The 17,221-nt window shown below is 44.0% G+C and overlaps 1 protein-coding gene across 2 annotated transcripts in view; it reads left to right on the top strand.

Moving 5' to 3' along the window:
- Window positions 1-15,348: 15,348 nt before the first annotated feature.
- zeb2a (zinc finger E-box binding homeobox 2a) overlaps window positions 15,349-17,221 on the top strand; it is a 72,657-nt gene continuing 70,784 nt past the window's right edge. For both annotated transcript variants that reach the window (XM_075480393.1, XM_075480394.1), the window contains exon 1: window positions 15,349-15,757. In XM_075480393.1, coding sequence (XP_075336508.1) covers window positions 15,685-15,757 — 73 coding nt within the window. In that variant the 5' untranslated portion in view covers window positions 15,349-15,684. The remainder of the gene's footprint in view (window positions 15,758-17,221) is intronic.

Raw genomic sequence — 17,221 nt, 5'->3', positions numbered from 1 at the left:
AAAGACCAACAAGGTTTAAAAACAAAAACACCAACAAGAAGGTTTAAAAACACCAACGAGAAGGTTTAAAAACACCAACGAGGAGGTTTAAAAAGACCAACGAGAAGGTTTAAAAACACCAACGAGAAGGTTTAAAAACAAAAACACCAACGAGATGATTTAAAAACACCAACGAGAAGGTTTAAAAACAAAAACACCAACGAGAAGGTTTAAAAACACCAACGAGAAGGTTTAAAAACAAAAACACCAACGAGAAGGTTTAAAAACAAAAACACCAACGAGATGATTTAAAAACACCAACGAGAAGGTTTAAAAACAAAAACACCAACGAGGAGGTTTAAAAAGACCAACGAGAAGGTTTAAAAACACCAACGAGAAGGTTTAAAAACACCAACGAGAAGGTTTAAAAACAAAAACACCAACGAGGAGGTTTAAAAACACCAACGAGAAGGTTTAAAAACAAAAACACCAACGAGATGATTTAAAAACACCAACGAGAAGGTTTAAAAACAAAAACACCAACGAGATGATTTAAAAACACCAACGAGAAGGTTTAAAAACAAAAACACCAACGAGATGATTTAAAAACACCAACGAGAAGGTTTAAAAACAAAAACACCAACGAGAAGGTTTAAAAACAAAAACACCAACGAGGAGGTTTAAAAACACCAACGAGAAGGTTTAAAAACAAAAACACCAACGAGAAGGTTTAAAAACACCAACGAGAAGGTTTAAAAACAAAAACACCAACGAAATGATTTAAAAACACCAACGAGAAGGTTTAAAAACAAAAACACCAACGAGATGATTTAAAAACACCAACGAGAAGGTTTAAAAACAAAAACACCAACGAGAAGGTTTAAAAACACCAACGAGAAGGTTTAAAAACAAAAACACCAACGAGAAGGTTTAAAAAGACCAACGAGAAGGTTTAAAAAGACCAACGAGAAGGTTTAAAAACACCAACGAGAAGGTTTAAAAAGACCAACGAGAAGGTTTAAAAACAAAAGCACCAACGAGAAGGTTTAAAAAGACCAACGAGAAGGTTTAAAAACAAAAACACCAACGAGAAGGTTTACAAACACCAACGAGAAGGTTTACAAACACCAACGAGATGATTTAAAAACACCAACGAGAAGGTTTAAAAACACCAACGAGAAGGTTTAAAAAGACCAACGAGAAGGTTTAAAAAGACCAACGAGAAGGTTTACAAACACCAACGAGAAGGTTTCAGAACAAAAACACCAACGAGATGGTTTAAAAACACCAACGAGAAGGTTTAAAAACACCAACGAGAAGGTTTAAAAACACCAACGAGAAGGTTTAAAAAGACCAACGAGAAGGTTTAAAAAGACCAACGAGAAGGTTTAAAAAGACCAACGAGAAGGTTTACAAACACCAACGAGAAGGTTTACAAACACCAACGAGATGGTTTAAAAACAAAAACACCAACGAGATGGTTTAAAAACACCAACGAGAAGGTTTAAAAAGACCAACGAGAAGGTTTAAAAACAAAAACACCAACGAGATGGTTTAAAAACACCAACGAGAAGGTTTAAAAAGACCAACGAGAAGGTTTAAAAAGACCAACGAGAAGGTTTACAAACACCAACGAGAAGGTTTCAGAACAAAAACACCAACGAGATGGTTTAAAAACACCAACGAGATGGTTTAAAAACACCAACGAGAAGGTTTAAAAAGACCAACGAGAAGGTTTAAAAAGACCAACGAGAAGGTTTAAAAACACCAACGAGAAGGTTTCAGAACAAAAACACCAACGAGAAGGTTTAAAAACACCAACAAGGTTTAAAAACAAAAACACCAACGAGAAGGTTTAAAAACACCAACGAGAAGGTTTAAAAACACCAACGAGAAGGTTTAAAAACACCAACGAGAAGGTTTAAAAAGACCAACGAGAAGGTTTCAGAACAAAAACACCAACGAGAAGGTTTAAAAACACCAACGAGAAGGTTTCAGAACAAAAACACCAACGAGAAGGTTTAAAAACACCAACGAGAAGGTTTCAGAACAAAAACACCAACGAGAAGGTTTAAAAACACCAAAGAGGTTTCAGAACAAAAACACCAACGAGAAGGTTTAAAAACACCAACAAGGTTTAAAAACAAAAACACCAACGAGAAGGTTTAAAAAGACCAACGAGAAGGTTTAAAAACACCAACGAGAAGGTTTAAAAACACCAACGAGAAGGTTTCAGAACAAAAACACCAACGAGATGGTTTAAAAACACCAACGAGGTTTAAAAACAAAAACACCAACGAGAAGGTTTAAAAACACCAACGAGGTTTAAAAACAAAAACACCAACGAGAAGGTTTAAAAACACCAACGAGGTTTAAAAACAAAAACACCAACGAGAAGGTTTAAAAACACCAACGAGGTTTAAAAACAAAAACACCAACGAGAAGGTTTAAAAACACCAACGAGGTTTAAAAACAAAAACACCAACGAGAAGGTTTAAAAACACCAACGAGAAGGTTTAAAAACACCAACAAGGTTTAAAAACAAAAACACCAACGAGATGATTTAAAAACACCAACGAGAAGGTTTAAAAACACCAACGAGAAGGTTTAAAAAGACCAACGAGAAGGTTTAAAAAGACCAACGAGAAGGTTTAAAAAGACCAACGAGAAGGTTTACAAACACCAACGAGAAGGTTTACAAACACCAACGAGATGGTTTAAAAACAAAAACACCAACGAGATGGTTTAAAAACACCAACGAGAAGGTTTAAAAAGACCAACGAGAAGGTTTAAAAACAAAAACACCAACGAGATGGTTTAAAAACACCTACGAGAAGGTTTAAAAAGACCAACGAGAAGGTTTAAAAAGACCAACGAGAAGGTTTACAAACACCAACGAGAAGGTTTCAGAACAAAAACACCAACGAGATGGTTTAAAAACACCAACGAGATGGTTTAAAAACACCAACGAGATGGTTTAAAAACACCAACGAGAAGGTTTAAAAAGACCAACGAGAAGGTTTAAAAACACCAACGAGAAGGTTTCAGAACAAAAACACCAACGAGATGGTTTAAAAACACCAACGAGGTTTAAAAACAAAAACACCAACGAGAAGGTTTAAAAACACCAACGAGAAGGTTTAAAAACACCAACAAGGTTTGAAAACAAAAACACCAACGAGAAGGTTTAAAAACACCAACAAGGTTTAAAAACAAAAACACCAACGAGAAGGTTTAAAAAGACCAACGAGAAGGTTTAAAAACACCAACGAGAAGGTTTCAGAACAAAAACACCAACGAGAAGGTTTAAAAACACCAACGAGAAGGTTTAAAAACAAAAACACCAACGAGAAGGTTTAAAAACACCAACGAGATGGTTTAAAAACACCAACGAGAAGGTTTAAAAACACCAACGAGAAGGTTTACAAACACCAACGAGAAGGTTTAAAAACACCAACGAGAAGGTTTAAAAACACCAACGAGAAGGTTTAAAAACACCAACAAGATGGTTTAAAAACACCAACGAGAAGGTTTACAAACACCAACGAGAAGGTTTAAAAACACCAACGAGAAGGTTTAAAAACACCAACAAGATGGTTTAAAAACACCAACGAGAAGGTTTACAAACACCAACGAGAAGGTTTAAAAACACCAACGAGAAGGTTTAAAAACACCAACAAGATGGTTTAAAAACACCAACGAGAAGGTTTACAAACACCAACGAGAAGGTTTAAAAACACCAACGAGAAGGTTTAAAAACACCAACGAGATGGTTTACAAACACCAACGAGAAGGTTTAAGAACAAAAACACCAACGAGAAGGTTTAAAAACACCAACGAGAAGGTTTAAGAACAAAAACACCAACGAGAAGGTTTAAAAACACCAACGAGAAGGTTTAAGAACAAAAACACCAACGAGAAGGTTTACAAACACCAACGAGAAGGTTTAAAAACACCAACGAGAAGGTTTACAAACACCAACGAGAAGGTTTAAAAACACCAACGAGATGGTTTAGAAACACCAACGAGATGATTTACAAACACCAACGAGAAGGTTTAAGAACAAAAACACCAACGAGAAGGTTTAAAAACACCAACGAGAAGGTTTAAGAACAAAAACACCAACGAGAAGGTTTACAAACACCAACGAGAAGGTTTAAAAATACCAACGAGAAGGTTTAAAAACACCAACGAGAAGGTTTAAAAACACCAACGAGAAGGTTTAAAAACACCAACGAGAAGGTTTAAGAACAAAAACACCAACGAGATGGTTTAAAAACACCAACGAGAAGGTTTAAGAACAAAAACACCAACGAGAAGGTTTAAAAACACCAACGAGAAGGTTTAAGAACAAAAACACCAACGAGAAGGTTTACAAACACCAACGAGAAGGTTTAAAAACACCAACGAGAAGGTTTAAAAACACCAACGAGAAGGTTTAAGAACAAAAACACCAACGAGAAGGTTTAAAAACACCAACGAGAAGGTTTACAAACACCAACGAGAAGGTTTAAAAACACCAACGAGAAGGTTTAAGAACAAAAACACCAACGAGAAGGTTTAAAAACACCAACGAGAAGGTTTAAGAACAAAAACACCAACGAGAAGGTTTACAAACACCAACGAGAAGGTTTAAAAACACCAACGAGAAGGTTTACAAACACCAACGAGAAGGTTTACAAACACCAACGAGAAGGTTTAAAAACACCAACGAGAAGATTTACAAACACCAACGAGAAGGTTTACAAACACCAACGAGAAGGTTTACAAACACCAACGAGAAGGTTTAAAAACACCAACGAGAAGGTTTAAAAACACCAACGAGAAGGTTTAAGAACAAAAACACCAACGAGAAGGTTTAAAAACACCAACGAGAAGGTTTACAAACACCAACGAGAAGGTTTAAAAACACCAACGAGAAGGTTTAAAAACACCAACGAGAAGGTTTACAAACACCAACGAGAAGGTTTACAAACACCAACGAGAAGGTTTACAAACACCAACGAGATGATTTACAAACACCAACGAGAAGGTTTAAAAACACCAACGAGAAGGTTTACAAACACCAACGAGAAGGTTTACAAACACCAACGAGAAGGTTTACAAACACCAACGAGATGATTTACAAACACCAACGAGAAGGTTTACAAACACCAACGAGAAGGTTTAAAAACACCAACGAGAAGGTTTAAGAACACCAACGAGAAGGTTTAAAAACACCAACGAGAAGGTTTAAAAACACCAACGAGATGATTTACAAACACCAACGAGAAGGTTTACAAACACCAACGAGATGATTTACAAACACCAACGAGAAGGTTTACAAACACCAACGAGAAGGTTTAAAAACACCAACGAGAAGGTTTAAGAACACCAACGAGAAGGTTTAAAAACACCAACGAGAAGGTTTACAAACACCAACGAGATGATTTACAAACACCAACGAGAAGGTTTACAAACACCAACGAGATGGTTTAAAAACACCAACGAGAAAAGTTCAAGTACCAGGCAAATAAAATCACATGAAATGAGTCCATGTCAAAGCACCAAGATGAGTCAAAGTGTGCTCAGTGTTCAACCTGCTGCAGGCTCAACCAGAACAAACAAATCCTTCAAATCACTTCAAAGACCCTGTGAGCTCTGGGTTCAACACACACACGTGCACACGCACGTTCACACACACACACATACACACCTGCTTGTTTGGACTTTTTTCTGTCTCGCATTTGTACGCAGAATCCAAAAATGAATGCTTTTAGCATTTAGCTTTATTTTAAATGTGCTGCCATATGAATGAAAGTGCCATAACATTTGTTGTGCAAACACACTTTTAACATCAGCATCTTTCTGTAGTTTTTATGTAGAAGCCTCGCTCCACTGTCTGTTTCCTTGAATGACTTGCTGCTATCAGTTGTGTGTTTTGCCTTTAAGTGATATTTTAGACTGGAACTACTACGCTGAGAAGACAATTCAACTTGGCAGAGTTTACAGATGACTTTGGTTCTGTCGACTCCGCCGTCTGGAAGAACTTTAACATGAAAATGACCGAATAAAAGTTCCGTACCCTTCTCCATGTTTGGTGGATCCGCCGATTACTTTCTTTTCCGGTTCTTCATCGGACGGCCCTGTGCTGCGTGTTGTTCCCCCTCTCTCTGCCCCCTGCTTCCTGTCTCTCTGAACTTACCATTAAAGGCACAAAAGCCCCCCCCAATTTTTTTTTTTATGAAAAAAAACAACAAAAAAACATGTCAATGCGTGATAATAACGAGTTAACTCACCCAGCCCTAATTATTATATGTTTAATTTCCCTTTGATCACCTATTGATCCACTTTGTCCGGAACATTGAGACCAGGAGAGTATTTGTGTGAATGTGTCCTTCAGTCTGCTCCATCAGTCTCTGGTATTCTGCTCATGGTTCACCATCCCGTTCAGGTCAAAATGCCGACACACCGTCCCTCAGACGCTCGCTGTGACATCAGCAGCAGAGACGACCTCATGTGGACTGTAATCCAGAATAACACCTGACTCCCAAACCAACAGCTGAGGACTCACCACACACATTTATAACCAGGGTTCTGTGCTCGGGTTGTTTTCACTTTATACATGCTTCCATCAGGTAACATTATCAGACAACATGGCATAAACTTTCACCGCTATGCTGATGATACTCAGTTGTACTTATCTATGAAACGAAATTAACCCAATAGGTTGGTCAGACTACAAGCAAACGTTTTATTAAACAGACTTAGAAGCCTGGTGGGTGTCTCTGGCACTGTTCTTAAATGGTTTTACTCCTATCTCAAGGATCGACAGTTTTTTATAAGTATGGATACATGCTTCTCAAGAATTCATAAAATCAAGTGTGGGGATCCCCAAGGATCAATTTTAGGCCCATTGGTTTTTAATCTGTACATGTTGCCACTTGGGGATGTCATCAGGAGACATGGCATTAGTTTTCACAGCTATGCTGATGATACACAGCTTTACATTGCCGTGTCTCCTGATGACCTAGAACCAGTTAACGTTCTTTTAAACTGTATTTTAGATATAAAGTCATGGATGGCAGAGAATTTCTTACAGCTCAACCAGGGCAAGGGCCCATTTCTCTCTCTTGCCAGCACGGAGGTGCTGATGCATGCTTTTATTTCTAGTAGAATAGATTATTGTAATGCCCTGCTTTCTGGTCTTCCCAAAAAAAGTATTCATTACCTACAATTAATACAGAATTCAGCTGCACGTGTGCTGACGAGGACCAGAGGGCGGGAACACATTACACCAGTTTTAAAAATCGCTGCATTGGCTCCCCGTGTATTTCAGGATTGACTTTAAGGTTCTTTTAGTTGTTTATAAATGCCTTAATGGTCTTGGGCCTTCTTATCTATCTGATCTGCTTTTAAATTATGAGCCCTCGCGGACCCTGAGGTCCTCTGGTACCGGCCTTTTAGTTGTTCCTAAAGTTCGAACAAAAACTTATGGTGAGACGTCGTTTCACTGTTATGGACCTCATTTGTGGAACAGCCTGCCAGAGAACCTCAGGCTGCAGAGAATGTTGATGTTTTTAAAAAGAGGCTCAAGACCTACCTTTTTAGTTTAGCTTACAGCTGAATTTTATTTCATTTATCTATTTATTTATTATTTTATATATATATTATTTTATTTGTTTATTTAATTAATTTTGTTTGTTTGTTTGTTTGTTTTAGTTTTCTTTTATCTATTCATCCATTATTTAAAATATCTATTTATTTATTATTATCATTATTTTTTATTTATTATTTTATTATATACTTATTATACACTTATTTATCCAGTGTTTTTCCTCATGGGGATCTTCCACACTGGGGACTATGCCCACTCGGTCTGTGGGGTCATTACTGTGGGGATCGCCCTGGTTCGGGGGGGCTGGGGGATCCTGGCCTGCCCTGATCTGGGCGGTTCCCCGTGGTGGTGTCACGCCCAAGGGCGTAACTTTGGGTCTACCATTGGGGGGTTAAACTCGCGGCATATTTATTTATTTATGTATTTATTTATTTATTTAATCATTTTCTTGCTTGCTAATTTGCCATTCCTTTGTTAGAAATACATTGTGATACTTTTACTGATTTAGGCTACTTAACGTAAATGCAGCTGTTCTCTTGACTATTTATGCCATAACGACACAGTAGTTAAATTCAGTGTTTAAGCAAGATCCAACTCCCATTTTTAAGTAAGATCATTGAAAAAGCGTTTTTTCAACCACTTAATTACTTTTTAAAACAAAACAACTGCTATGACACCTTCCAGTCAGGTTTTAGACAGAACCACACCACTGAGACTGCTCTGAACAAAGAGTTTAATGACATATATCTGAATACATACGGTGGGAAAATGTCAGTCTTAGTTTTACTAGATCTCAGTGCTGCATTTGATACAGTTGACCACAATATATTAATGAAACTATGGAGAACTGGGCGGGTTGAACAAATTTCACGGAAAAACATATGTTTTGACTGTTAAGCCCGGTGAAGATTTGACACATTAGCAGTCATTCCAGTTGTCAACGCCGCTTAAAAAGGTGATTTTCTCCTCTTCTAGCATTATCCTGACAGGAGAACCATGCCAACTTTGGATGCAGTTATCTTAGCGATAGCAATAGCCTCAATATACATATCGTTGGAAAGCTTAGTTTATGGCCGTTCATGTGAGCACAATAACTTAGTTTTGTCAATTTTACCAAAGCGACTGGTTTCGCCTTGCAGGATCACATATAAGGAACACATGAGGTGAACGTCTTGGTATGTGCAAGACAACATTCAAGATTTTCGCGCTAGCTTTGTGAGCTTTCTGAGCAGCCGTCACAGCCCTTTTCCATCAATTAAACTCTCGTTAATCCACCTCATAGCACAACAAAACCCAAAAACGTGTGACTGTATTGGAGCAAACAGCAACTTAAGATACAGTCAGTGACATTGGTTCTACACAGTGATCCCTGGCACCCTCCGGCACCACTCACCAGCGGCTGCGCATGATTGTAGCCTAAACAAACTTTCGGCAGAGAAAGCGGGTTGGGTAATACGAAGTAGTCGGATTGGGGGTAGGGAGGAGGGGGGGTACATTACAGATTATTTAAAACATGATACTATCTTGAAATTAAATGAATGAATGAAGAAAACAAACAAAAGTTATTCATTCAGAATTTTATGATATTTTTTGATAATTTGATTTGATGATATTGGGGGGGTTATATTAGCTGGATCTGATTTTTGAGGGGGTCATGACCCCCGTGCAAATTACGCCCATGGTCACGCCCATGGACTCTCGTTTTTAGTTTTATGTTTTAGGTTACGTTTTTGTGTTCATGTCTTGGTTTTTGGTTCTTAGTCCATGTTTAGTTTAGTCATGTCTTAGTTTCCCTGCACTCTGTTAATTAAGTTCACTCACTTCACCTGTGTCTTTTCCCTCAGCTGCACTCACTCCCCAATCACCCTCACTCCCTATTTAGTTTCCAGTCTCCCCTCTCAGTTTGCCGGATCTTTGTTGCCATTCATGCCTGCCTTGTTTGTCACCCATGCCATGCTACCATGTTCCACGTCGTTTTTAAAGCTAAGTATTTATTTATTCCTTGCCATATCAAGTATTTTCTTTTGTTCTTCACAGCTACATTTTTTCCGGCTCAGCCGCGTTTTAAGTTGATACTTTGTTTTTTTTGCTTAATAAATCCAGTTTTCTTTTCTTAAGTCCGTGTCCTCCCTTCCCCACACCGTACTGACAGGTGGGCGGCCTCTGTGGTCATTGGTGGGCCGGCTCACCTATGTAAAGCACTTTGTGCTGCTTTTTTAGTATGAAAGGTGCTACAGAAATAAAGTTTGATTTGATTACCTGATGGAGCTGCAGGTGTTACCTGATGGTGTTACCTGATGGAGCTGCTGGTGTAACCTGCTGGTGTTACCTGATGGTGTTACCTGATGGAGCTGCTGGTGGTGTTACCTGATGGTGTTACCTGATGGAGCTGCTGGTGTTACCTGATGGTGTTACCTGATGGAGCTGCTGGTGTAACCTGATGGTGTTACCTGATGGTGTTACCTGATGGAGCTGCTGGTGGTGTTACCTGATGGTGTTACCTGGTGGTGTAACCTGATGGAGCTGCGGGTGTTACCTGATGGTGTTACCTGATGCTGTAACCTGATGGTGTTACCTGATGGAGCTGCTGGTGTTACCTGATGGAGCTGCGGGTGTTACCTGATTCTGTAACCTGATGGTGTTACCTGATGGTGTTACCTGATGGAGCTGCTGGTGTTACCTGATGGTGTTACCTGATGGTGCTGCAGGTGTTACCTGGTGGTGCAACCTGGTGGAGCTGCGGGTGTTACCTGGTGGTGTAACCTGATGGAGCTGCTGGTGTTACCTGATGGAGCTGCGGGTGTTACCTGATGGTGTTACCTGATGCTGTAACCTGATGGTGTTACCTGATGGTGTTACCTGATGGAGCTGCTGGTGTTACCTGATGGAGCTGCGGGTGTTACCTGATTCTGTAACCTGATGGTGTTACCTGATGGTGTTACCTGATGGAGCTGCTGGTGTTACCTGATGGTGTTACCTGATGGTGCTGCAGGTGTTACCTGGTGGTGTAACCTGATGGAGCTGCAGGTGTTACCTGATGGTGTAACCTGATGGTGTTACCTGATGGTGCTGCAGGTGTTACCTGATGGAGCTGCAGGTGTTACCTGATGGTGTTACATGATGGTCTTACCTGATGGAGCTACTGGTGGTGTTACCTGATGGAGCTGCAGGTGTTATCTGATGGTGTTACCTGATGGAGCTGCAGGTATTATCTGATGGTGTTACCTGATGGAGCTGCAGGTGTTACCTGCTGGTGTTACCTGCTGGTGTTACCTGATGGAGCTGCAGGTGTTACCTGCTGGTGATACCTGATGGTGCTGCTGGTGTTACCTGATGGAGCTGATGGTGTAACCTGATGGTGTTACCTGGTGGTGTTATCTGATGGAGCTGCAGGTGTTACCTGATGGTGTTACCTGATGGAGCTGCAGGTGTAACCTGATGGTGTTACCTGATGGTGTTACCTGATGGAGCTGCAGGTGTAACCTGATGGTGTTACCTGATGGTGTTACCTGATGGAGCTGCAGGTGTAACCTGATGGTGTAACCTGATGGTGTAACCTGATGGAGCTGCAGGTGTTACCTGATGGTGTTACCTGATGGAGCTGCAAGTGTTACCTGGTGGTGTTACCTGATGGTGTAAACTGATGGAGCTGCAAGTGTAACCTGATGGTGTTACCTGGTGGTGTAACCTGATGGAGCTGCAGGTGTTACCTGATGGTGTTACCTGATGGAGCTGCAGGTGTTACCTGATGGTGTTACCTGATGGTGTAAACTGATGGAGCTGCAAGTGTAACCTGATGGTGTTACCTGGTGGTGTAACCTGATGGAGCTGTAGGTGTAACCTGATGGTGTTACCTGATGGAGCTGCAGGTGTAACCTGATGGTGTTACCTGATGGAGCTGCAGGTGTAACCTGATGGTGTTACCTGATGGAGCTGCTGGTGTAACCTGATGGTGTTACCTGGTGGAGCTGCTGGTGTTACCTGCTGGTGTTACCTGGTGGAGCTGGTGGTGTTACCTGCTGGTGTTACCTGATGGAGCTGCTGGTGTAACCTGATGGTGTTACCTGGTGGAGCTGCTGGTGTTACCTGCTGGTGTTACCTGGTGGAGCTGGTGGTGTTACCTGCTGGTGTTACCTGATGGAGCTGGTGGTGTTACCTGATGGTTTTCCTGATGGAGCTGCTGGTGTTACCTGATGGAGCTGGTGGTGTTACCTGGTGGTGTTACCTGCTGGTGTTACCTGATGGTGTTACCTGCTGGTGTCACCTGATGGAGCTGCTGGTGTTACCTGCTGGTGTTACCTGATGGAGCTGCAGGTGTTACCTGCTGGTGTCACCTGATGGAGCTGCTGGTGTTACCTGCTGGTGTTACCTGCTGGTGTCACCTGATGGAGCTGCTGGTGTTACCTGCTGGTGTTACCTGCTGGTGTCACCTGATGGAGCTGCTGGTGTTACCTGATGGTGTTGCCTGCTGGTGTTGCCTGCTGGTGTTACCTGCTGGTGTTACCTGCTGGTGTTACCTGCTGGTGTTACCTGCTGGTGTCACCTGATGGAGCTGCTGGTGTTACCTGCTGGTGTTACCTGATGGAGCTGCAGGTGTTACCTGCTGGTGTCACCTGATGGAGCTGCTGGTGTTACCTGATGGTGTTACCTGATGGTGTTGCCTGATGGAGCTGCAGGTGTTACCTGATGGTGTTACCTTGATGGTGTTACCTGCTGGTGTTACCTGATGGAGCTGCTGGTGTTACCTGATGGTGTTACCTGATGGAGCTGCTGGTGTTACCTGCTGGTGTTACCTGATGGAGCTGCAGGTGTTACCTGATGGTGTTACCTGCTGGTGTTACCTGATGGAGCTGCTGGTGTTACCTGATGGTGTAACCTGATGGAGCTGCAGGTGTTACCTGATGGTGTTACCTGATGGTGCTGCTGGTGTTACCTGATGGAGCTGCTGGTGTTACCTGCAGGTGTTACCTGATGGTGTTACCTGATGGAGCTGCAGGTGTTACCTGCTGGTGTTACCTGATGGTGTTACCTGATGGAGCTGCTGGTGTTACCTGATGGTGTTACCTGATGGAGCTGCTGGTGTTACCTGATGGTGTTACCTGATGGAGCTGCTGGTGTTACCTGATGGTGTTACCTGATGGTGTTACCTGATGGAGCTGCTGGTGTTACCTGATGGTGTTACCTGATGGAGCTGCTGGTGTTACCTGATGGTGTTACCTGATGGTGTTACCTGATGGAGCTGCTGGTGTTACCTGATGGAGCTGCTGGTGTTACCTGATGGAGCTGCTGGTGTTACCTGATGGTGTTACCTGATGGAGCTGCTGGTGTTACCTGATGGTGTTACCTGATGGAGCTTCAGGTGTTACCTGCTGGTGTTACCTGATGGAGCTGCTGGTGTTACCTGATGGAGCTGCTGGTGTTACCTGATGGTGTTACCTGATGGAGCTGCTGGTGTTACCTGATGGTGTTACCTGATGGTGTTACCTGATGGAGCTGCAGGTGTTACCTGATGGTGTTACCTGATGGTGTTACCTGATGGAGCTGCAGGTGTTACCTGATGGTGTTACCTGATGGAGCTGATGGCGTTACCTGATGGTGTTACCTGATGGAGCTGCTGGTGTTACCTGATGGTGTTACCTGATGGTGTTACCTGATGGAGCTGCAGGTGTTACCTGATGGTGTTACCTGATGGTGTTACCTGATGGAGCTGCTGGTGTTACCTGATGGTGTTATCTGATGGAGCTGATGGTGTAACCTGATGGAGCTGCTGGTGTTACCTGCTGGTGTTACCTGACGGTGTTACCTGGTGGAGCTTCAGGTGTTACCTGATGGTGTTACCTGATGGAGCTGCAGGTGTTACCTGATGGTGTTACCTGGTGGAGCTTCAGGTGTTACCTGATGGTGTTACCTGATGGAGCTGCTGGTGTTACCTGATGGTGTTACCTGATGGAGCTGCAGGTGTTACCTGATGGTGTCACCTGATGGTGTTACCTGATGGAGCTGCAGGTGTTACCTGATGGTGTTACCTGATGGTGTTACCTGATGGAGCTGCTGGTGTTACCTGATGGTGTTACCTGATGGTGTTACCTGATGGAGCTGATGGTGTAACCTGATGGAGCTGCTGGTGTTACCTGATGGTGTTACCTGATGGAGCTGATTGTGTTACCTGATGGTGTTACCTGATGGTGTTACCTGATGGTGTTACCTGATGGAGCTGCAGGTGTTACCTGATGGTGTTACCTGATGGAGCTGCTGGTGTTACCTGATGGTGTTACCTGATGGAGCTGATGGTGTAACCTGATGGAGCTGCTGGTGTTACCTGATGGTGTTACCTGATGGAGCTGATTGTGTTACCTGATGGTGTTACCTGATGGTGTTACCTGATGGAGCTGCTGCTGTTAAAATCAGTTTTATCAAATTTATTTTCTTGTTTTCTCTCTTTTGTTTGTTGTTGACATTTTTAAATCAAAATGTTTTCATCATATTTATTTTTCTTTACATCGTAAAATGTAATAAATACATATTAGGAAATTTATTTATATTTTATAAATATAAATAAATTTATTTATATTTATATATTTTTTATTAAAATTTAAATAAAGAGTGAACTCGTCTCACCTGTGCGCAGATCGATCTGCGCATGCCCCTAATCACCCCAGGGCATGCGTGCCGCCTCGCGCCGCCTGTCACCTGTTCAGGTGAATCTACCTGTGAGCCAATCAGCTGCAGCCTTTGGTTACAGGGAGCAGCGCGCGGGCCGCATGAACCGCACGAGCCCACACCTCCGAACAAAGACTGACCCGGATCAGGAGTGTGTGTGCGCGTGCGTGCGTGTGCGTGTGTGGAGGTCCTCTCAATTATCCCTCCGTGTGAAGATAGGCGGCGCGAGGCGTCACACAAACCGGATCAGTACCGGATCAGAACCGGATCAGTACCGGACTCTGAGCCGCTCCGACCCGGCCGGACCGGGACCCGCCGGGACTCCGGGTCTGAAGATCTGGGGCAGGAGGGACCGGAACAGCGATACTTTTTCTGTCCCATTCTTCTCCGGTAAGACTCCTCTCTCCTTCCTCTGCTTCCTCTGTCCTTCCTCTGCTTCCTCTCTCCTTCCTCTGCTTCCTCTGTCCTTCCTCTGCTTCCTCTGTCCTTCCTCTGTCCTTCCTCTGTCCTTCCTCTGTCCTTCCTCTGTCCTTCCTCTGTCCTTCCTCTGTCCTTCCTCTGCTTCCTCTGTCCTTCCTCTGTCCTTCCTCTCCTTCCTCTCTCCTTCCTCTGTGCTTCCTCTGTGCTTCCTCTCTCCTTCCTCTGTGCTTCCTCTCTCCGCAGCCAAAGCGCCGCGCTCACCTGTGCCTCTACCTGGGCGAACAGGTGGGAAGGAAGGTGCGCGCACCGGCCTCAAGGTGTGAGGCGGATGGATAGATGGATGATGGAGGGAAGCGGACGCAGCGTGTAGTGGCATGCAGGCAGGCCGGGGAGCGTGAGGTCTCTCCCGGCTCCGTCCGCCGGAGCCCAGCGGCGGAGTGAGGCCAGTCTGCCGGGGCCGGTCCGCGGCTCTCTCGGCAGGGCGAGCCGCGGACTCGGGCGGCCGGATTCTCATCTCACAGAAGCGGAACTGAAAGATTTAATTTGGAAGGTTTTTATTGACCTGATTACTGTTCACATTATGTAAAACAGCGCGCGCGGATCCTCTGATATTGATACATATTGATGGTGATCGATGAGGCCTTTCTTTCACAAATCAACAAGTTTATTGTTGAGGAGGTGGAGGAGGCTCCGTCAGGAGGAGGGAGCGCTGTGCAGTGTGTGTGTATGCGCGCGTGCGTGTGTCCCCTCCTCCTCTGTCAGAGCCGCAAAGACGCTCCTCACATCAGAGATCAGGCGGCGGGGCGGCGGTGCGCTCTGTGACAAACTCCTGAAAACTCACAGCAAAGTGCGCAGAGTGGCAGTCAGAGTGGTTCCGGGAGGTTCCGGGGTGACACAGCGGTGCTGAGGCCGGGCTCGGGAGGAGGAGGACCGGCTCTGGGATTTACTGAGTGCTGTGTGTCAGCAGCGGGAGGAGCCGCGCCGCGGAGCCGCACTGAGGAGCCCATGAGGAGGGGAGCGACTCTTCAATGAAGCCGGAGATCATGGCGGAGGGTCCCCGCTGCAAGAGGCGCAAACAGGCCAACCCCCGCAGGAAGAACGGTAAGACCCCCACATGACCCGCAACTGCCCCGCAACTGCCCCGCAAACTGCCCCGCAAACCCCGCGTGTCCCCGCAGGACACAAAGTTTCTAACGGGACCGAGGCTCCGCGCCTCCGCGGGCCGCGGTGTGATGGAGCCCGGATCTGCCCCACCGGGTGGAGGCAGGGCAACTGTTACCACTCAGCTCCGCGTGCAGGTCCGAGGCTCCGCGCGGCGCTTTGTTACCTAAAGTTGAACCAGAAACTCTTTTATTTCTGGTTCTTTCTCTTATTTTCTGTGGGTTTCTGAGGTTCCGTTTTCTGCTCATCATGGAAACTGAACTCAGTTCAGAACCAGAGGAGCAGCAGGCGGTTCTGCTCAGTTCATTTCTTTATTTCAGCATTTATGTTCGCTGAAGAAATCTGTTTTAACATCCGAGAGAGCAACACGCGCACACACGCGCACAGGCTGCAGTCTGAAAAACAATTTATTATACAAATTAAATAAAAACAACAGCTTAATCATCAACAACAGTCTTAACATGTTTAATTAGAAACATTAATGCTGGTTCCATGGTGCTCTAACTCTTCCACAACACATTAGACTCTTTTTTTTTTTAAGGTAAATTCCGACATTTAAATTTCAGTTTTTTCTTTTACATTTTCAAAACAAAAACAGGATCATTTGTTATTGAATTGTATCTGATAAATTGTAATTAATTGTAATTAAACTGAATTAATTTTATTAGTGAGATGAAAGGTTAAAACAGTGGATTTAAATGTTATTTGGTTTGGCGGTGTTCTGCGTGTCCTCGGCCGGCGCGGCTCGGGATGCGGCTCCGTGTCTCCGGCTGCTGGTGGTGGGTGAAGGCGGTGCTTTGGCGGTGCTTGGGCGAAGCTTTGGCGGGGGGGCGGCCTGGTGTAACAGGATCCTGCCCCCCCACCTCTCTGTGTGTGTGTGTGTGTGTGTGTGTGTGTGTGTCGCATCCAGCTGTGAAGCTGCAGCTGTTTCTGAGCTGGTTCTGTCAAACAGTTTGTGATCTGAAGGAATCTGCGTCAAAGTGTTTGGGACCAGAACCCGAACCTTGACCCTGACCAGAAACCGAACCCTGTGTGTTTGTGTCCCGAATCCTCAGTGTTTGTGTCCCGAACCCTGACCAGAACCCTTAGCAGAACCCGAACCTTGACCCTGACCAGAAACCGAACCCTGTGTATTTGTGTCCCAAACCCGAACCCTGACCCGAACCCTGTGTGTTTGTGTCCTGAACCCGAACCCTGAGCTCAGATCAGCAGAACCACAGGGCCCAGGTCTGGCAGGACTGCTTCAGGTCTCAGGTCATATTTCTAAATAATGAGGTTTTATCATCATGTGACCCGTGTTCATTAGAATGTGTCACATGTTCCATTACAACAGATTTAAATGGAAATGACTCACTGTTGTTGTTGTTTGTTTGTTTGTTCGGAGGTTTTGGAGGCGTGTGCCCG

The sequence above is a fragment of the Odontesthes bonariensis genome, chromosome 12 (genome assembly GCF_027942865.1).
Source record: "Odontesthes bonariensis isolate fOdoBon6 chromosome 12, fOdoBon6.hap1, whole genome shotgun sequence".
In the NCBI taxonomy this organism is placed as follows: domain Eukaryota; kingdom Metazoa; phylum Chordata; class Actinopteri; order Atheriniformes; family Atherinopsidae; genus Odontesthes; species Odontesthes bonariensis.
The sequence above is the reverse complement of the archived record's forward strand: the minus strand, read 5'-3'. Positions and strand labels throughout refer to the sequence as shown.